At 43.2% G+C, this 22,475-nt stretch overlaps 1 protein-coding gene across 2 annotated transcripts in view; it reads right to left on the bottom strand.

Annotated features, from left to right (window-relative positions):
- The window catches only part of LOC137346297 (class I histocompatibility antigen, F10 alpha chain-like), a 39,442-nt gene extending 18,553 nt beyond the window's left edge, over window positions 1-20,889 (bottom strand). For both annotated transcript variants that reach the window (XM_068009777.1, XM_068009778.1), the window contains exons 1-4: window positions 20,713-20,889; window positions 17,940-18,200; window positions 2,295-2,570; window positions 1,899-2,177 (exon numbers count right to left, since the gene is read on the bottom strand). In XM_068009777.1, the coding sequence (XP_067865878.1) occupies window positions 1,899-2,177; window positions 2,295-2,570; window positions 17,940-18,200; window positions 20,713-20,764 (868 nt within the window). In that variant the 5' untranslated portion in view covers window positions 20,765-20,889. The remainder of the gene's footprint in view (window positions 1-1,898; window positions 2,178-2,294; window positions 2,571-17,939; window positions 18,201-20,712) is intronic.
- Between the last annotated feature and the right edge of the window lie 1,586 nt (window positions 20,890-22,475).

The following is a 22,475-nucleotide window of genomic DNA, read 5'->3' as shown; positions in this document are numbered from 1 at the left end:
AATACTGTCCTTATTATCAGGACTACACCTCCTCCTTTTCCATTCTGTGACTTTTTTGAAATTTTGTGTGCCCTGGAAAATGTATTTCCCAATCTTGGTCAACTTGTAACCGTGTCTCTGTAACAGTGATTAGAACAAAATCATTTATCTCTATTCATGCCATGAGTTCATTTACCTTATTATGACTGCTTTGTGCATTCAGATCAAGAGCCGTTAACTTTTTTTTTAAACTATTCTTTGCATGAACCTTATTCTCTGATGCGTTATTACCGTTAAGTGCTCTGTCCTTTCCTGTCCCACTCTGCTTGTCTTTACCCAAATTACTGTACTGTATGACTGTCTGGTCTTTTCTGTTTAGATTTCTAAATCTTCCTTCACCTGAATTCTCCCTTCCTTTTTAGTTTCAAGCCCTATCCAGAGCCCCAGATATACTATTCACCAGGAAACTGATCGCAGCCTGGTTTAAGTGAAGCTCATCCCAACAGAACAGCTCCCTCTTTGCCCAGTACTGACCCCATGAATTGAAACCCCCTTCTTCCCACACCACGCTTTGAGCTATGCATTTAATTGTCTAATCTGCTTGACCACATGCCAATTATAACCTTTGAGATTCTGTATTTTGATTTGGAGCCTAACTCCTCAAACTGCTTCAGCAACAGTATAAATCCCCCTGACTATACGGTCCCTTATCGTTACCACGTTCCTTTTCACTCCCCCAACTTAAGTGCCCTATTGCAGCTTGCCCATCCACCCTGCAGTACTTGTTCTCATCTACACAGGTAGTAAATACCTCGTACCCGTTGGTCAAAGTCAAGGGCTGGGGCTCTCTCACTACATCCTGGATCCCCATACCTGCCTGACTCGTAGTCACAGCCTCCTGTCCCTGATCATTGACCAACTTCAAAGTTCTACTTAACCTAAGGGGTATGACTGTCTCCCGAATAAAGGGTCCAGGTAACTCTCCCTCTCCCTGATGCCCTGCAATGTCTGCAGTTTGGATAGCATTTCAACAACTCTGAGCCAAAGTTGGTCAAGCTGCAGACACTTAGTGCAGTTATGGTTCTCCGGGATCGCTATGCTTTCCACAAACTCCCACATGTTGCCATTACAGTACACCACCTGTCCTGCCATGTTTATCAAAGCTTATTATTTATTGATTAGTTAACTAGTTACTGATTTAGTAAAGTGATAGCAAGTTACAATCTCCTCGCCTGAAGACAAAAGAAGAACACACACCAGCTGCTTGCCTTTAAACTTGCCCCACCTTCTATTTTCTGGGCTCCGAGCAGCCACCTCGTGATTTGCTCTGGGGGTTGAGGCCATCGTAATATTGGATGTGTGTTTGTCAGCAAAGTAGCAAGGAATCCTCTTTGTCTCCAACTGATGTGGTTTGTGAAAAACACAATTCTGACAGCCACTTTATCAAACCCCAGTTGCTGATCGACCAAGCTTTCCTTGAAAGCTTGTTCGCTGGGTGGATTTAACCACTTGTCTGCTGAATTTACTTCAACAGCAACATAGCAATGTAAGTCAGTTCAAAACTCCTGCAGCCAAACATGGGAAAATCATCAAACATGACAAATTATGGCTTCTGATGAATGGTCACTGACCTGAAATGTTAACTCTGCTTCTCTCTCCATAGATGCTGCCAGACCTGCTGAGTATTTCCAGCATTTCTTGTTTTTATGTACAATATATGGCTTGCTTGGTGATGTCTTTCATTTTAATTTCCCCAGTTTCACTCTTCCTTTCTTTTTTTGAATCTGTTTCCTTGCCACAGTCTCAGTTTCTCCTGTCCATTACAATCTATATCTCATTCATTCTCCCCTCTCGCTCACACCCACTCTCTCTCTCATTCTCTGTCTCTCCTCTCACACACATCCAGGGCAGTTCCTTACCCCACTGAGAGAGCTTGGCCTCTGCCAGGCTGCTGTGATCAATTTGACAGGAGTATTGATCCTCATCCCCAACATTTATTTCAATCTCTTTCTGGATCTGATGAGTCCCATCGTGGTTCGGTCGCACCCCCGAGGATTGGCTCTCAGACATTACCTCTCCATTCCTTAGCCAGTTCACCTCAATGTCTACAGGATAAAATCCAGTAACCAGGCAGGAGAGAGTGAACGGCTTGTACTGACTATTGGGGTCACTTCTGGAGATGAACACTTCAGGCTGAACTGTAATGGGAAAGGATAAAAACACAAACAATACACAGACACTGAATGGAACAGGATAATGGATTCATAGATCAGTGATGTTAGATCAGAACATGGGGTAAAAACTGAAATAAATACCTTTCCTTTGGAAATATTCCTTTCCAAAGTGTAAACGTAGTTTTAAACGTTCAACAAGTTCTACTTCCAAATACCATTTCCAATACTTGTTCCAGGATTCATCAGAATCCCATTTCTCCTTGGTCTTCACTGCATTCTGATTGGTTGCAACCCATTTCATTCTGTCAGGTTCTAAACTAATATAATCCTTTCCATCAAATCCAACACGCATCGATCTCTTAATGGAGCCGTTGTCAGTGATCTCAACAGTTCTTATCCATTGGAAAGTGTGAATTCCTGTCAACAGTCAACAGAAAATCAAAAATTGATTGTTAATGGAAAAAGTCTCTTTATTACCTTACTGAATCTCATTGTGGGCTCAATACTAAAGTAATTGATCTCTCAGTGGGCTCAGTAGTACAGCAATAGATTGCTTTGTGGGCTCAGTAGTACAGCAATAGATCCTTCCATTCATTTAATATTACAGTATCAGATCTCTTTGTGGGCACAGGATTACAGCAATAGATCCCTCTGTGAGCTCAGTATTATAGTAATAGATCCTTCATGCGCTCAATATTACAGTAGTGGATCCTTCCTGTGCTCAGTATTACAGCAACATATCCCTCTGTGGGCTCAGTATTAGGAACATAGGAAATAGGAGCAGGAGTAGGCCATTTGGTCCCTCAAATCTGCTCCACCATTCAAATAGATCATGACTGGTCTTCTACTTCAATGCCATTTTCCCACACTATCCCCATATCCCTTGATATGTTTAATATATAGAAATCTATTGATCTCTGCCTTGAATATGCTCAATGACTGAACCTTCATAGCCCTGTGGGGTAGAGAATTCCAAAGAGTCACCATCTTCTGAGTGCAGAAATTCCACCTCATCTCAGTCCTAAATGGTTTACCCCTTATTCTGAGACTGTGTCCCTTGGTTCCAGACTCCCTTCCACCCCAGCCAAGGGAAACCTCCTTTCTGCCTTTATCCTGTCGAGCCCTGTAAGAATATTATAGCCTCAATGAGATCATCTCTTACTCTTCTAAACTCTAGAGATTACCGGCCCAGTCTCCTCAATCTCTCCTCAAAGGACAATCCTGTCATCCCAGGAATCAGTCTGGTTAACCTTTGTTGCACTGTCTCTAAGGCAAGTATATCCTTCCTTTGGTAAGGAAAACAAAACTGTACACAACATTCCAGGTGTGGTCTCACCAAGGCTCTGTACAATTGCAGCAAGACTTCTTTACTCCTGTACTCAAATCCTCTTGCAATAAAGGCCAACACACCATATGCCTTCCTAATTGCTTGCTGGACATGCATGATAGCTTTCGGTGACTCATGAACAAGGACACCCAGGTTTCTCTGGACATCAACACCTCCCAATCTCTCACCATTTAATAAATACTCTTCATTTCTGTTTTTCGTACCAAAGTGGATAACTTCACATTTTTCCACATTGTATTCCTTCTGCCATGTTCTTTCCCACTCACTTAACCTGTCTACGTCCCCTCAATACAATTACAATAATAAATCTCTCTGAGGGCTGTTACTGAACTAGTAATCCAGTGACTCTGGCTAATGCCCTAGGGACAGGGGTTCTAATCCTGCCATGGCAGCTGGGGACACGTGGAGAGGAGAATATACCTGAGTGAGACGTAGACAGAGTGTGTAGTTCGGAATTTGGTTCATGTGGGAAGTTGGTGCAGAGAGGGAAAGAGGTGCTTCTTTTTCTACCATTTTTCAGCTCACAATTGCTGTAGAAGACACCAGTAGCTTCCGAGAAATAGAGGATATCCTAGAGACAGTGGCAAGAGTTTGAAGAGCTGTGGGAGGAGTAGGGGGTGGGGGGTTCAGAGCATTCCAAAATAAACTGGAGTGTGATGTCACAGCAAAGAGGGTAGGTTCTTTGGTTGTTGAGCATTTTCTCTTTTTCTCTTATCCAAACTCAGGGATTTTAATCAAGGTAAGTCTAACATTAATTGAAATAGAATAAGAATTTTCTGAAACCCAGGTAATTTATTAAGGTTTTATTAGTAGTAGTGTTATGACCAAGGTGGGAAGAGAGCACTGTTAATTCAGTCCTGCTTCTCCACAGGTCACAGCATATCAATAATTTTTCCCACTTACTGAAACAGCCAATGAGATACTCTGTTTGTCCCCAGAATAAAGCACACCAACCAGGTTTCTTTAATAAACAACAAAATTATCTGTTTATTATAAAATCAAGTCTTAACCAATAATGAAGTATATATATACTTATATTGATATATATATATATATATATATATGCGAATTAAAATATTAAAGCTGCGTATTTTTTATAACCTAGCCCTCACACACACTCACACATCCAAAAACCGGTTAACCAGGAAAAAAGAGATTTTTGTTTGCAGCCATTACAAAGAAATGGAAGGATAAAAAAAAACTTAGCCTGGAAAGATATGGAAGGAAGTCCTTTGATTTGGCTAGGTGTCCCAAAGTCGAATAGTTGGTGGCCACTAGGAGTCTTTCCAGATGTGGTTGAGGAACAGTCTGCTTTGGGTAGGTGTTCAAAGAAATTCAACTGCAGAAGGCTTCACATAGGTCTTCCATCAGGTGTGCAGCAATAGGTGTCAGTTCTCACACACATTTGATACAAAGCTCATTTGAAGACGCAAGATTTCTACAAATATTCAGGGTTTCTTCAAAAATGCAGGAGGCAAAGGCACCACTTCATACAGGCTTTTGCTTTTCAAGAGCAGGGATTCTTGAAAGAGAGGTAACAGTTTTCTTCTGAACTCCTGGCAGGTCCATATGCAGATTCCAACTGCCTGCTTTAGTCCACACCCACTGGCTTTTAACAGTTCAAAATGAAACTAAACTTTTTTTTTCAGGTAAGTCTCATGTTAGTCATAAATTCTGTCTTGTCACAACAAAGAATAGCTCTTAAGTCAAACCACCCGTCGTGTTTACTTGAGATCACCTGGTTTCCAGCCTTTGCAATTGTCCAACAGGTTTGAGTTTCTTGCAGCTTGTATGGATGAGAGCAGGGGCTGCAAGATGGATGAGCAAACAGACCACTCAAGCAGGAGGAGTAAATAGGAATGTAGTGGTGGTAGGGGACAATATAGTCAGGGGGATAGACACAGTTCTCTGTAGCTGAGAGCAAGAGTCCAGAGGCTGTGTTGCCTGCCTGATTTAAGGGTTCGGAACATCTGCTCAGGGCTGGAGAGGAACTTGCAGTGGGAAGGAGAAGGATGCAGTTGTCTTGGTCCAATGACAAAAGATAGAACTAGGAAAGAGGTTCTGCTTGAGGATTATGAGCAGCTAGGGGGTAAATTAAAAATCAGAACCTCAAAGGTAATAATGTCTGGATTATTACCTGAGCCACGAGCAAATTGGAGCAGGGTAAATATGATTAGCGATATGAATGTGTGGCTAAAAGACTGGTCTGGGAGAAATAGGTTTTGATTCATGGGGCACTGACACCAGTAATGAGGAAAGTGGGAGTTGTACCATTGAGATGGTCTTCACCTGAACCCTGTTGGGACCAGTGTTCTGGCGAGTCGTATAACTAGGGCGGCAGAGAGAGCTCTAAAATAAATAGTGAGGGGGCGGGAGAGGACTCACGTGAGGGGAGATTTGGTAAAGTAAAGGCAGACAACAAGGTAACAGAGCAGGGTAGCAAATTGGGTAATGATAACCAGAGTGTGACTGGAAGGATCAGAGCATGCAAACTTAAGAGTGCACCAGTAGATAAGGCCAGAGATTACAGAAAAGGTAAAAAGACCAGAGTTAAAGGCTCTGTATCTGAATGCACGCAGCATTCATAACAAAATGGATGAATTGTTAGCACTGATAGAAATAGATATGTTTGATCTGATAGCCATTACAGAGACATGGTTGCAAGGTGACCAATGCTGGGACCTGAATATAGAAAGGTATTTGACATTTCGGAAAGACAGGAAGTGAGGAAAAGGTGGTCGAGTAGCTCTGTTAATTCAGGAGGACATTAGTTCAGTAGTGAGAGATGACCTTAGTTCAAAAGAGCACGACGTAGAATCAGTTTGGGTAGAGATAAGAAATAGGAATGGGAAGAGATCACTTACGGGAGTAGTTTACAGACCCCCCTAACACTAGCTACACTGTAGGACAGAGTACACAGGAAGAAATAAATGGGACATGTAAGAAAGGTACTGCAATAATCATGGGTGACTTTAATCTACGTGCAGGTTGAGTAAATCAGATTGGCAAAGGTAGCCTGGAAAATGAGTTCATAGAGTGTATTCCGGACAATTTCTTAGAGCAGTATGTTCCAGCGTGAACCAGGGAGCAGGCTATTTTATACCTTGTAATGTGCAATTAGACAGGATTAATCAATAACCTTGTAGTAAAGGAGCCTCTAGGCGACCGTGATCATAACATGATAGAATTTCAATTTAAAAGTGAGAAGTGTGGGTTTAAGACTAGTGTTCTAAACCTAAATAAAGGTAATTATAAGGGTATGAAGGCAGAGTTGGCTAAAGTGAACTGGAATACTAGGTTAGAAGGTAAAACAGTAGAGATGCAGTGGCAGACTTTTAAGGTGATATTTAATAACTCTCAGCAAAGATTTATCCCAGTGAGAAAGAAAGACTCTTTGAGAAGGGTGCATCATGTGTGGCTAAATAAGGAAGTTAAGGATAGTATCAAATTAAAAGAAACACTGTACAAGTCTGAGAAGACTAGTGGCAAGTCAGAAGATTGGACAGATTTTTGAACCAGCAAAGCATTCCTTAATAAAAATGGTACAGTATCCTTTCAATAAGTCTATCTTGCTGGTGTAGATGGAATTTCCTAGCTGTTCTATGCAGTCTTTGATATGGGGGATTGGGTATGAATTGTTTTTTTTTAACTGCATTGACCTTGTGGTAATCAATACAGAGCCGGTTGTACCATCAGGTTTCGGAACCAATAATATAGGAGAGCTCCAGACACTCTGGGTTCCATTCAATAATTTTCATGCATGTACTGAATTTCTTGGCGGGCCTGAGCTCGCTTATTTGGGTTCAATCTATAGGGGTTCTGTTTTATTGGTGGGGTCTCTCCTTTTAATAATGTGATTAGGTCCTGTCTCTGTTTTCAGAGAGATAGTCCAGCATTGTGACTAATTCCTTTAAAATTTTGGAGTTTTTCAATTTAGCAGTAGGTAGGTTCAATTTTCGAGTTTTTAGGGTTCTTGTCTTCGTCCAGTTCGTCCTCACTACTTCTGCTTTCTTCCTCTATTATGTATACTTCTGGCACACACTCATTTATCTGTCTAGCTCCTGACTGTAGTATCTTTTCACCCTGTTAATATTACACACTTTTTGTTTCTTCCTTCTGTCAGAAGTGTTAGAGATGTTGCTGGAAGAGTTCAAAAGTAGCATACCAAGTAATATAAGAACGCACATAGAGGAACAAAGAATTCACAGGGTGAGAGAAGCCGCCACCATGGCAGATGACTTCGAATTCACACATAAACACTACTCAGGGAAGAGCCTTTCATGATAATTCCCAGAGATTCAGGAAGGTTGGTTTACCTCATTCATCTTTTTCCCTACACTACATGGGCTACTAAACCTGGTCTTTAATGGTTTGTCCTTCAGGGGCAGCAGCACCAGAACATGGATGAACTACTCCTCCTCCGCGAGTCATTGTGGGGTTCTCCATTTCATTTTTTAAATCGTAACACTCAGGCAGCTTCTCTGTGTCTGCCTCGGAATAAGCTGCCTGTGCTATCTTTTTAAAACCAGGGTCTGCTTTTTAGGCTTTAATTATGGAGGGTCTGCCATTTCCTGTCCCTAAATCTCCGAAAAATGTTTCAGCTGGCCAGACCGCTGAATCATTGCGCTGATTTTCTGGTTCAGCTCTCTCTGGGGGAGTTTGCTTGGCTATGGCCCTTGTTACCGCATAGGAAATAAAGATTCCAAGGACTTCCTCCTGAATTTGCTCTGTATCCTTGGCGTCATTTAGTTGATCTAATATCACTGGGGCTGCGACTACCTTACCTCCAGCCAAATCATTGCCGAATAGCAGGTCGATACCAGCCACAGGTAGACGAGGGAAAATTCCTATAGTAACTGGCTCAGAAACCAGGTCACGTTGCAAGTGGACCCAATACAGGGGTACAAACATGTATTCTTCTTCAATTCCTTTTACCAGAACCTTCTCTTTTAATGAGCTCTCTGGAGGGGGGAAGGTCATTCCTTTACTCAGCATAAGGGACTGCATGGCCTCTGTGTCTTAAAGCAGGACAATGGGTTGACCTGCCTCACTAGAGGGGTATGGAGACACCGTTCCTTTTAAAACAAAATCCTGATATTCTGCAGGAATTTTCTCTACTTCGCCCATACCTATGTCAATATTCTTTGTGGAGTTCTTTCTCAAGGCTAGGGCCACAGTTGGATCTGCCAGGGCACCCTTTGCTTTGTTAACCTTGTGCACGCCTACAAGATTAATTGCATTCTCTTTAACTTGCAGCAGTCAGCTTTGCTATGCCCTGTTTTGCTGCAATGGGAACACACAGGTATGTGGTATATATTCCTGCCCTCTGCATTTTCTTCCTTACTATTCGAAGGCTTCTTGTGTGCTCACCTTTTGTTTCCCTCTCGCTAACACTCCATCTGCTAGCACTTTGGCACTTTCTACCCTTACCAAATCTCTGGGAATTATCACGAAAGGTTTTTCCCTGAATAAAGGATTTATGTATGAGTTCAAAGTCATCTGCCATGGTGGCGACTTCCCTCACCCTGTGAATTCATTGTTCTTCAGTGTGAGTTTTAAACTACTTGGGATGCTATTTTTGAACTCTTCCAGCAACAGCACTTCTCTCAAATTTTCTAACTTGAGAGATCGTATCCAGCGATCAAAAGCCATATGTTTATTTCTTTCGAATTCAATGTAAGTCTGTGTGAGTCTTTTTTAGGTGTGTCGAAATTTCTGTCTATATGCTTCTGGTAGCAGCTCATATGCATTTAGAATTGCAGTTTTAGTTTGTTCATAATCAGAGGAACATTCCTCTGATAACATGGAAAAAGCTTCATGAGCTCTACCCACGAACTCACCTTTGTTGCAGTCAAGTGAGCAGGGGTTGAAGTGAAGGGCTTCCCTCTTTTCCTTCTCCTTGATAGCCCACAACAGATTTAATTCTTTTTCAAAGTGAATGTACTGGCCAATTCAGTAGGTGTTTGAATACTTACTTGCAATGATCATAACAAGAACTAATTGGACAGGTTTTCTTGAATTAACAAAGAAAGAGGTGAACTGAAGGCACTGGATACTGCAAAGGCGATAGGCCCTGACAATATTCCGGCAATAGTACTGAAGCCCTGTATTCTAGAACTTGCTGCGCCCCTAGCCAAGCTGTTCCAGTACAGCTACAACACTGGCATCTTCCCACCAATGTGGAAAATTGCCCAGGTATGTCCTGTACACAAAAAGGACAAGTCCAAACTGACCAATTACAGCCCCATCAGCCTACTCTCAATCATCAGTAAAGTGATGGAAAGTGTCATCAACAGCGCCATCAAGCGGCATTTGCTTAGCAATAACCTGCTCAGTGACGCTCAGTTTAGGTTCCGCCAGGGCCACTCAGCTCTTGACCTCATTACAGCCTTGGTTCAAACATGGACAAAAGAGCTGAACTCAAGAGGTGAGGTGAGAGTGACTGCTCTTGACATCAAGGCAGCATTTGACCGAGTATGGCATCAAGGAACCCTAGCAAAACTGAGGTCAATGGGAATCATGGGGAAAAACCTCCACTGGCTGGAGTCATACCTAGCGCAAAGGAAGATGGTTGTGGTTGTTGGAGGTCAATCATCTGAGCTCCAGGGCATCACTGCAGGAGTTTCTCAGGGTAGTGTCCTAGGCCCAACTATCTTCAGCTGCTTCATCAATGACATTCCTTCAATCATAAGGTCAGAAGTGGGGATGTTCACTGACGATTGCACAATATTCAAAACCATTTGTGACTCCTCAGATACTGAAGCAGTCCGTGTAGAAATGCAGCAAGACCTGGACAATATCCAGGCTTGAGCTGATAAGTGGCAAGTAACATTCGCGCCACCCAAGTGCCAGACAATGACCATCTCCAACAAGAGAGAATCGAACCATCTCCCCTTGACATTCAATGGCATTACCATTGCTGAATCCCCCACTATCAATATCCTAGGGGCTACCATTGACCAGAAACTGAACTGGAGTTGCCATATAAATACCATAGCGACAAGAGCAGGTCAGAGGCTAGGAATCCTGAGGCGAGTAACTCACCTCCTGACTCCCCAAAGCCTGTCCACCATCTACAAGGCACAAGTCAGGAATGTGATGGAATACTCTCCACTTGCCTAGATGGGTGCAGCTCCAACAACACTCAAGAAGCTCAACACCATCCAGGACAAAGCAGCCCGCTTGATTGGCAACCCATCCACAAACATTCACTCCCTCCACCACCGACGCACAGTGGCAGCAGTGTGTACCATCTACAAGATGCACTGCAGAAATGCACCAAGGCTCCTGAGATAGCACCTTCCAAACCCGTGACCCCTACCACCTGGAAGTACAAGGGCAGCCAATGCATGGGAACACCACCACCTGCTAGTTCCGCTCCAAGTCACACACCATCCTGACTCGGAACTATATCACCGTTCCTTCACTGTCGCTGGGTCAAACTCCTGGAACTCCCTTCCTAACAGCACTGTGGGTGTACCTACCCCACATGGACTGGCAGCTCACCACGACCTTCTCAAGGGCAATTAGGGATGGGCAATAAATGCTGGCCTGACCAGCGATGCCCACATCCCATGAATGAATTTAAAAAAACTTTATTATACCTAAACCGAACTGTTAAAATAATAAACAACACTCGAACCTTCACACACATGCATACACACTAGATGTTTACACACACACAAATAGGTTAGAGTGGGGAAAGATAGATTGGTTGAGTTAGAGTCCATAAAAAAAGGTACACAGTCTGTGAAGTTTGGTGATTCATCTGGCTTCTAGCTGAATTTGGTGGACCTGAAGCTTTTTGCTTGAAGAGATAGATGACTGATTTGATGGGTTTCTTGGAGATAGCGATGCGGATGATTTCCTCCAGCAGGGTTTCTGATTGTAGCCGGAGTGTACAAAGGTGGTCAGTCAACAAGCAGGATTTGAAAGCTTTCAAAGTGGAATGGACAGAGAGAGAGAGAGACCCATTCAGGGTCTGCTCATGTCAGAGTCCAGTTGCTTCTCATCTGCTGTAGAGAAAAACACCAGCTTAAAACCACAGATGGGGAGGGGTTGTCATGTGACAGTCACTCAAACATAGGAGTGAGCAGTATTTCTGAAAAGAACAGTTAGTTTCTTTAAACTCCATGGGTCTTGGTTCTTGCTGGGAAATGCACAGACATTTTGACTCCTCCTCACAGGTTACAGTGTTGTAAACTAGGCCATCATCTTAAGCTGCTAGCAGTTAACCCTTTTTAAAATGTCCTTTCTAAATTTCTCCAAAAAGAATATAAATTCAGATCTCCTGTCAGTGGACCAAAGAATATTTTCAACAAAACGCATTGACATAACACCTTGTAAGGAACTCAAGAACACTAGACCATATGGCCCACTGAGCCTGCTCTGCCACTCAATACTATCATGGCTGATCTTGGGCTTCAATTCCACTTTTCTGTCCACTCCCTATATCCCTTGATTCTCTGCGAGACCAAAAATCTATCTATCCCAGCCTTAAATATATTCAATGATGGAGCATCAACAACCCTCTGGGGTAGAGAATTCTGCAGATTCACAACCCTTGGAGTGCAGTAATTTCTCCTTATCTCAGTCCTGAATGATCAGCCCCTTATCCTGAGACTGTGTCCCCGTGTTCTAGATTCCCTGACCAGTGGGAACAATCTCTCAGCTTCTACCCTATCAAGCCCTTTCAGAATCTTGTATGTCTCAATCAGATCGCCTCTCATTCTTCTAAACTCCAGAGAATATAAGCCCAATTTATTCAGCCTCTCATCACAGGACAACCCCCTCATCCCAGGGACCAATTTAGTAAATCTTCGCTGCACTGCCTCCAGTGCATGTATATCCTTTCTTAAATGTGGAGACCAAAACTGCACACAGTATTCCAGGTGCGGTCTCACCAAAGCCCAGTAAAATGTTAGTAAGACGTTTTTATTCCTGTACTCCAATCCCTTTGCAATAAAGGCCAACATGCCATTTGCCTTCCTAATAGCCTGCTGTACCAGCATGTTAACTTTGTGCGTTCCTTGTACAAGTGCCCACATGTCTCTCTGAACAGCAACACTTACCAGTTTCACACCTTTTAAAAAATATTCTTCTTTTCTATTTTTACAACCAAAGTGAACAACCCTTATCTTGCTTGTTAATCTTTTATATGGGACCTTAACAAATGTCCTTTGGAAATCCGGGTATACTACATCTACTGGTTCCCCTTTATCTACCCTACTAGTTACATCCTCAAAAATCTCTAATAAATTTGTCAAACAGGATCTCCTTTTAGTAAAACCATGCTGACTTGTTCTAATCATACTATGCTTTTCCAAGTGCAATGTTAAGACTTCTTGAACAATAGTTTCCAGCATCTTCCCAATGATTGATGTTAGGCTAACTGGCCTGTTCCCTGTTTTCTTTGTACCTCCTTTCTTGAAAAGCAGTGTAACATTTGCCAACTTCCATTTTGATGGGACTATTCCTGAATCTAAGGAATTCTGGAAAATCATAGCCAGTACATCCACTATTTCTGCAGCTATCTCTTTTAGAACCCTAGGGTGTAGACTGTATGGTCCTGTGGACTTGTCAGATTTTAGTTCCTCAGGTTTCTCCAATACTTTTTCTTGGCTGATATCAATTTCCTTACTCTTTTTAGCTCCTATGTTCCTGCCTATTTCTGGTATGGAACTTGTGTCTTCTACTGTGAAGACGAACACAAAATATGTATTCAATGCCTCTGCCATTTCCTCATTTCCCATGATGATTTCTCCTGTCTCTGCCTCGAAGGGGCCAACATCTACTTTCGCTACTCTCTTCCTTTTCATGTACTTATAAAAGCTCTTACAATGTTTTTATATTGCTGGCTAGTTTACTCTCATTCTATTTTTTCCCTTTTATCAACCTTTTGGTTGCCCTTTCCTGGTTTCTAAAACACTCCCAATCCTCAGACTTGTTACTGTTTTTTGCAACATTGTAAGCCTCCTCTTTTAGTCTAATGCACTCATTAACATCCTGAGTGATGTATGGATGGGTCTTTCTTGACTGGTTTTTGTTTTTGAACGGAACGTACTTTTGTTAAACCCTTTGAATTTTTTCTTAAAATGTTTCCCACTGTTCATTTATCACCGTACCTTCCAGTTTATTTACCCAATTAACCTTAGCCAGTTCTCCCCTCATATCTTCGTAATTGGCTTTGTTTAGGATTATTGCTTGTGATTGATATGTGTCACTTTCAAACTTAACATGAAATTCAATGGGATTATGGTCACACTTTCCCGTGGATATTTTATTATGATATGGCTTATTCGCCCTGTGTCATTACACAATATGAGATCTAAGATAGCTTGATCCCTAGTCGGTTCTACATATTGCTCCAAGAAACTGTCATGAAAACATTCTACAAAATCATCCTCTAGACCAATGTTGCCAATTTGATTGTCCCAGTCTATATGCAGATTAAAGTCCCCCACAATTAATACATTACCTTTTTTACACACTGCAATAATTTCCCGTTTAATGCTCTGTCCAGTAATATAACTATATTATAATATAGTATATACTATATTCGGGGGTCTGTAAACTACTCCCACCAATGTTTTCTGACTCCTGCTATTCCTAATTTTCACCCAAACTGATTCACCCAAAACTGAGAGGCCAAAATTCTTTCAGCCATTTTAGCCTGGTAGCTATATTCTCAAATGAGATAAAATATAACTCAAACACCTCCTTATTAAATTTCGGCACTAGTCCTGAGTGTCTCAGCACATCAAAGTTTTGCTTTGAATTGGGGACAAGGATTGAGTGGTTGGTAGCATTTTCATTTTGGGCCTTTAGTCTCTGTAACTTAAACCTTCTGGCTGCTTTCTCTCTTTGCATCTCTCTTTCCTCTTTTTTTCCTTCTGAAACTGCATCACTTCCCTTTTCAACTAAAACTTTCTTTCCTCTTTTTCCTTTTGAAATTGAAACTGTATTTCTTCCTTTTTTCATCTTTTCTAGCTGGATTGATTTTTTCAGTCACTGTGGCTCCATGCTGTCATCTGCTAGTTCAGGGGTAAGTTTAAAATGGCTTGCTAGACCTTTCACCAGGTCAGTTTAAAACCCTTTCTGGACATGTGTAAGAGTAATGAGCTGCCGAGTGACACATGTGACAGGGTTTGTCCTCACGGCTTGTTGTGTCCATGTATGTATGGGCTGCCCAAGACTATACCCTATCTTATCAATGACCAGTTCTGCACAACATGAATTGGCCAAATGTTTGGGTGAATTGGTAGAACCAGTTTTGAGCAAGTTCTCCACAGACACGGTGAAGGATTCCTTCACATTTGCGAAGACCATACAGGACTTGCATATTGATAACAATGCCTTGTCCATGTGCTCATTTGACATTGCTAGCCTATTCACCAATGTACCACTTAAGGAAGCCATAGATATTTGCGCTACAGCACTATATCATGGTGATCTAGACCCACCACTATTGCATGAATCAGTATTCACTGAACTTATGAACTTGGCAACAGTTGAATTCAGTTTTAATTACACTATGTATGCCCAAATAGATGGTGTTGCCATGGGATCCCCTCTAGGCCCAGCTCTCCCAAACATCTTTGTTGTGTTCCATGAGAAATGTGTCTTCAAGGGAATGACACCTAAACTCCTAACTCTTGCATTTTTCCAATATGAAGATGATACGTTTGCGATATTTGAATACGTAGCTGCATGTAATCATTTCCTCATACGTCTTAATGTGCTCTATCCTGCGCTCAAATTCACCTCAGTATGATAAGAATTATTCTGACAACTAATTTAAGATTGTCAGCAGGGCTCGCACATACTAGAAGCTACATATATTAATACACAGGACCCTGTTCTTTTGCAGACAGAAAGAACATGTCCAAACATTGCACTTGTTTCAACTGAACAAAATAAGTGACAGCCATTCGCTGGTTCATTCCTCAGAGCAATACCTTGAACAGAGTCAAATTGCCTGGATTAAGTTCCAAACAAAGCTTGACAGTTAACTGTCAGTCATACACTGGTGCATTCTCCATGGCAACACCTCTACCAATCAGAATTCACTTGCCAACCAATCAGCACTCTCTTCTCATACAGTATAAAGTTGTTGCTTCCCCTTACATTGGTATTATTGTGGATTGTCTTGATGAGTGCAAGACAAAAAGCTTCGACAACATGTCTCTATTTTCAACAATACTCAAGTTCAGATTTCCTTGCTTTTTGCCTTAAAGTGATTCCCACCTCTGTAGCTAAGCTTTTTAAATCTTCAATAATTAATTTGTTTAACTTATCATGGGATATCTCTCCCAACTCTACAAACTCCTCAGCATTAAATGTGGCCATCTCTTTTGTTTCTAGCACAGTAGAAAAAAAAACAGAAGAATACAAGAAAACCTGTTTGTTTATTTTTCCACAATTTTAGAGGTCAGCTTTCCTCCCATTTTCCAAATCTCTCATTTGTCTGGCGGTTCAGATCCTGGCTTTGAGCTCCCAATTTGTTACAGCCACGTGGTGTGACATGGATGGTTCCTGCTGTTCAACTCCCCACCTGACTGCAGCCAAATTCTAAGAGAGAACTAAAGAAGTTAAGGAAAAAGCATATCATTGTGCAAAGATGAGTGGCAGGTCAGATGATTGGTCAGAATATCAAGAATGGCAGAGAATGACTAAAAGGTTAATCAGGAGAAAGAGATTAGAGTATTAGAGGAAGCTAGCTAGAAATGAAAAAACGGATAGCAAGAGTTTCTACAGGTATTTAAAAAGGAAAAGAGTAAGTAAAGTGAGTGTTGGTCCTCTGGAGAGTGAGAATGGGGAGTTAATAGTGGATAATAAGGAAATGGAGGATGAAATGAACAAATATTTTGCTTCTGTCTTCACTGTAGAGGATACTAAAAACATTCCGACAATTGCTGTAAATCAGGAGGTAAAAGGAAGAGAGGAACTTGGTGAAATTACAATCAGCAGGGAAGCGGTACTGACCAAACTGATGGAGCTGCGGGCTGACAGGTTCCCAGGTCCTGATGGGCTTCATCCTAGGGTCTTAACAGAGGTGGCTAATGAGGTAGATGATGTGTTGGTGTTAATTTTTCAAAATTCGCTAGATTCCATCAGACTGGAAAGTAGCAAATATAACCCCTCTATTCAAGAAGGAGTAGAGACAGAAAACAGGTAACTATAGGCCAGTTAGCTTGACGTCTGTCATGGGGAAGGTGTTAGAATTGATTATTAAGGGGGCTATAGCTGGGCACTTAGAAAAACTCAAGGTAATCGGGAATAGTCAACATGGCTTTGTGAAAGGGAAATCACATTTAACCAATTTATTGGAGTTCTTTGAAGGAGTGACATGTGCTTTGGATAAAGCAGAGTCTGTTGACATACTGTATTTGGATTTCCAGAAGGCATTTGACAAGGTGCCACATAAAAGGTTATTGTGCAAGGTAGGAGCTCATGGTGTTGGGGGTAACATATTAGTATGGATGGAAGATTGGCTGACTGGCAGAAAATAGAAAGTATGCAGAAATGGGTCCTTTTCTGATTGGAGGAATGTGACAAGTGGAGTCCCGCAGGGGTCTGTACTGGGGCCTCAACCTTTTACAATTTCTATCAATGACTTAGATGAGGGGAGCGAAGGCATGGGTAGCTAAATTTGCAGATGACACAAAGTGGGAGGGCCACTCCCACTCAACAAAGCAGTTGACTGCAAACTGCGGCATGTCAGGTAGGTCACAGTCTGAAAGGAGCCCAGAGCAAAAAGGTTGAGGGCCACAGTGAGTTCGACAGCCCCAGGTTATGCTGTCCAGGCCCAGTTTCAGGGCTGCAAGGGGTGAAGCCGGTAGGTTTGAAGGAGAGAGGGACAGAACCCACGGAAAGAGAACCATTAACAATGACAGCTAACATCTAAGCAACAATGCAGCCAAAAGCAGATCCGCATCAACAAAAGTTCATTCTGATGAAAGGCCTGAAACATTAACTCTGTTTCTCTCTCCACAGATGCTGCCAAACCTGCTGCGTATTTCCAACATTTTCTGTTTTTATACCAGCAAAAACTTATTTGCAGACATCCGAATGAAATCAGAAAATAGGACTAAAAATGCCCAGAAGTTAACCAGCAACTAACTTGTAAATACTGCATGATCCTTTTAAATAAGCCCCATTGAAGGATCCTTCCTGCCTATTAGCACTGGGAGTTACGTGATGAATCAAGCTCCAGGTAGGTCAATATGAAAACAGGGTTCTACAACAAGCACAGGGCCCTTATTGAAATATTTGATTCATTATTTTACATATTTCCAACTTACACCCTCAATGCTATGCAGCAACCAGATGGTGCACTTCTGGGAGGGAATTAATCTGCCCACCGTATTGGAAGCCTAAGTTTGTGGCTGTATTCCAGGTCTGGCACCCATTAAACAGGTCTTCATCACTGATCTTACCGGATGTCTGGTTTGTCCCCTTCATTACCGTTTTCAAATTCTCCTTTGCCATGGCAGAATGTTTATTTGCTTGATTTGTGAGAAAATCCCAGTGCTCTGCATCAAACAAGTCTGTCATCCACTGCTGCCGGGGGACTATGTGGTGGGTGTTACTGTCGTAATAGGTTACTGGAACTCCATTGATCAATCCCACACCAACATACTCAGGTAATTCAGTTGTGCCAGAGGTTGCCAGAAACACTGCAGTCAAGGTATTACTGTCTGTAAAACAAACAATTAAAGGGACAGGTTAATATACATTTACAAACACCACCACCTGACGATAGTGAAGCCCATCCACACAGTGATCTCCAGTAATCAATCCTCTATGTGTTATCAATGACAGGAATTATGAAATAAAGCCAGACAGTGCATTCACACCAGCGAACAGGCAGCCGTATCTCAAAAAGCAGCTGGAAGCAGTACTGAACACAATGAATCTTCAAACAGTGATAACAGTCAGGCAGGCACCAGAAAGTTCTGTACAGGAACAAAAAAACTGTTTCTAGAAGCTGCAAATTCATTATATACAATCCTTTCAGATCAAACATTAAACAGACACCTGTAACTGGGACTCAGAAACCATCAGCTCGTTTTAAATCTTGTGTGCAACAAACAGTGCAAGAAAGAAACTCCTATTTATTTCCAATCCCAGTAAAAACAGAGAGAGAGAGAAAAACACACACACATATGCACACAGAGGGAGTGAGAGACACACACACACACACACAGAGGGAGTGAGAGACACACACACATATACACACAGAGGGAGTGCGAGAGAGAGAGACATGCACACACAGAGGGAGTGAGACACACACACACACACATATACACACAGAGGGAGTGAGAGACACACGCACACACAGAGGGAGTGAGAGACACACACACACACACATATACACACAGAGGGAGTGCGAGAGAGAGAGACACACACACACACAGAGGGAGTGAGAGACATACACACAGGGAGTGAAAGAACCACACACACACACACACAGACGGAGTGAGAGACATACACACAGGGAGTGAAAGAACGACACACACACACAGGGAGTGAGAGGCATACACACGGAGTGAAAGAACGACATACACACACACACACACACGAGGGATTGAGAGAGACACACACACAGGGAGTGAAAGACACACACACACATACACAGAGGGAGTGAGAGACATACACATAGGGAGTGAAAGAACCACACACACGCACATACACAGAGGGAGTGAGAGACATACACAGAGGGAGTGAAAGAACGACACACACACACAGGGAGTGAGAGGCATACACACGGAGTGAAAGAACGACATACACACACACACACACACGAGGGATTGAGAGAGACACACACACAGGGAGTGAAAGACACACACACACATACACAGAGGGAGTGAGAGACATACACATAGGGAGTGAAAGAACCACACACACGCACATACACAGAGGGAGTGAGAGACATACACAGAGGGAGTGAAAGAACGACACACACACACACAGGGAGTGAGAGGCATACACACGGAGTAAAGGAACGACATACACACACACACAGAGGAAGTGACAGACACACACACAGAGGGAGTGACAGACACACACACACAGAGGGAGTGACAGACACACACACACAGAGGGAGTGAGAGAGAGACATACATACACACACACACACATACACAGAGGGATTGAGAGACACACGCACAGAGGGAGTGAAAAACACACACATACACAGGGGGATTGAGAGACACACGCACAGAGGGAGTGAAAAACACACACACACACACAGAGGGATTGAGAGAGAGAGACACCCACACGCATAGTGAGTGAGAGAGACACAAGGAGCTGGATTTTATAATCATCTCGGCGGTGAGATGATAAAATGGCTGCCCACCCGCACTAGTTGCACGCCAGAGTCACTGCAATCTTCTGTGCGGCGGCTCATTTGCATCCCCTGATCACATGCTGTGGGCAGACTGCCCATCGCCAACAATGGCTTCAGCTGCTCGTGCGCAGGTGCTGATGCCATTTTTAAAGAGCTGTCAGCCCTACCGGCTAATTTACATATTTAAAGGTAAATTGAATTGTAATAAATAAATACATCCCTTTTGCCCCTCTCCACTCAATAACAAGTAAATTAATCCCCAAACTGCATAAACAAAACCCTTCCCAACATCTCCCACACCCATGACGTCAATCTGAACCCGTTGCCCTTCGCCCCAACAAACCGCCCCCCCCGCCGAACCCCGCACTGATAAACTTACCTCCTTCCCCATCCCTACCAGTGTTACACCTCACTTCCCCGGACAGGGATCCAAAAGTGTGGGAATGCCGGCCGCCGGGCTGAAGATCACAGCGGGATATCAGGCAGTGACGTGAGCTTAATTAAATCACTCATTTTAAGTTATTTAAATATTCAAATTGAGGTCCCGTTGCTGAGCAGTGGGTGACTGCCAAGAGGCCTCGCCACCGCTGGTAGTATCAGGCTGGGCGCTCCTGGCGTCGGGGTGCGTTGCGGCCCTCTCCCAGAGGCATTTTCCACAATCCCCCCACCAACCCACTGAGGTCGGGGGTCAGGTAAAATCCAGCCCAGGGTGTGAGAGAGACAAACAGACAGGGAGTGAGAGAGACACACACACATACAAAGGCCTGTCAGGACAACATTGTAACACACTTTGCCTGCAGACACAGACACTCCCACTCCCAGTAAAATGCCAGGAATGGAAAGCTGAATCCTGTACTTACCGGCATGGACCCAAGAAAAACACAGGGAGATGGAGAAAAGAATCAGTAACATTCTGGGAATCCTCTGTCCCTATTCCATCAGTGACTGGGAATAAAACATGAGAGGGACAAAACTACTGTTCAGAGTCTGGTAAAAGAGCAAACCCATTGAGACTTGACCTTACTGTCGAACTTGAACTTGCATCATTTCCTAAACTAAAACTGCAGAACCAGAGGGTGGATGATTGGTTAGTCTCTGAAAAGAGCCCAATTAAAAGGATAAGCAGCCGCCTGTCACCAGTTACCAGGAAACTGAAACTCAGGCCGATTGAGATTCAGGCTGTGAAACAGACACCAGTGGGGTGAATTTTAAGGGCTCTGTCAGAACAGCTTTCATGGCAGGTGGGGTGATTTAGTTAGGTGTGAGCTGATTTCTCACATTCCCGATGGAGGGTTTTTTTTAGATTAAGACAACAGCTTGTCTGCAGAGGGTCGAGGTTCCTGTGGTGGGTTCCAGCTTTCAATACATCTGCAAATCATGAATCCTCATTACCCCATCATTATTTCAAGTTAAGTCCTGCTAGATTAAGTCAGCGGTGCACAGGAATCTAGTGGCACCTAGTTCACATTAGGGTAACAGTGGCATGCACCATCGGATTTGGACATTTGTGTCTGAGGTCAGTCGTTTACTTTCTTGAATTCTTTGGCACAAGGAAGGCCGACATTGGAATGGATGTTTTGCTCCGGACTTGGAAGCAAAAGGACAGAGACAGAGGTTGGAGAGAGCGAGAGAGAGCAGGGGAGTAGAGACTCAAAAAGCACACCAAAAAGACAGAGTCAGAGGCTGGAGAGAGAGAGAGAGAGCAGGGGAGCAGAGATTTAAAAAGCACACCAAAAGAACAGAGACAGAGGCCAGAGAGAGAGCAGGGGAGGAGAGATTTAAAAAGCACACCAAAAGAACAGAGACAGAGGCCAGAGAGAGAGCAGGGGAGGAGAGATTTAAAAAGCACACCAAAAGGACAGAGACAGAGGCCAGAGAGAGAGAGAGAGCAGGGGAGCAGAGATTCAAAAAGCACACCAAAAGGACAGAGACAGAGGCCAGAGAGAGAGAGAGAGCAGGGGAGGAGAGATTTAAAAAGCACACCAAAAGAACAGAGACAGAGGCCAGAGAGAGAGCAGGGGAGGAGAGATTTAAAAAGCACACCAAAAGGACAGACACAGAGGCCAGAGAAAGAGAGAGAGAGAGCAGGGGAGCAGAGATTTAAAAAGCACACCAAAAGGACAGAGACAGAGGCCAGAGAGAGAGAGAGAGCAGGGGAGCAGAGATTCAAAAAGCACACCAAAAGGACAGAGACGGAGGCGGAGAGAGAGAGAGAGAGCAGGGGAGCAGAGATTTAAAAAGCACACCAAAAGGACAGAGACAGAGGCCAGAGAGAGAGAGAGAGAGCAGGGAAGCAGAGATTTAAAAAGCACACCAAAAGGACAGAGACAGAGGCCGGAGAGAGACAGAGAGCAGGGGAGCAGAGAGTTAAAAAGCACACCAAAAGGATGGAGTCAGTGGCCGGAAAGAGAGCAGGGAAGCAGAGATTTAAAAAGCACACCAAAAGGACAGAGACAGAGGCCGGAGAGAGAGACAGAGCAGGGGAGCAGAGATTTTAAAAGCACACCAAAAGGACAGAGACAGAGGCCGGAGAGAGAGACAGAGCAGGGAAGCAGAGATTTAAAAAGCACACCAAAAGGACTGAGACAGAGGCGGAGAGAGAGAGAGAGAGAGAGCAGGGGAG

The sequence above is a fragment of the Heterodontus francisci genome, chromosome 29, assembly GCF_036365525.1.
Source record: "Heterodontus francisci isolate sHetFra1 chromosome 29, sHetFra1.hap1, whole genome shotgun sequence".
NCBI lineage: Eukaryota > Metazoa > Chordata > Chondrichthyes > Heterodontiformes > Heterodontidae > Heterodontus > Heterodontus francisci.
This window is presented reverse-complemented; position numbering and strand designations above follow the sequence as displayed.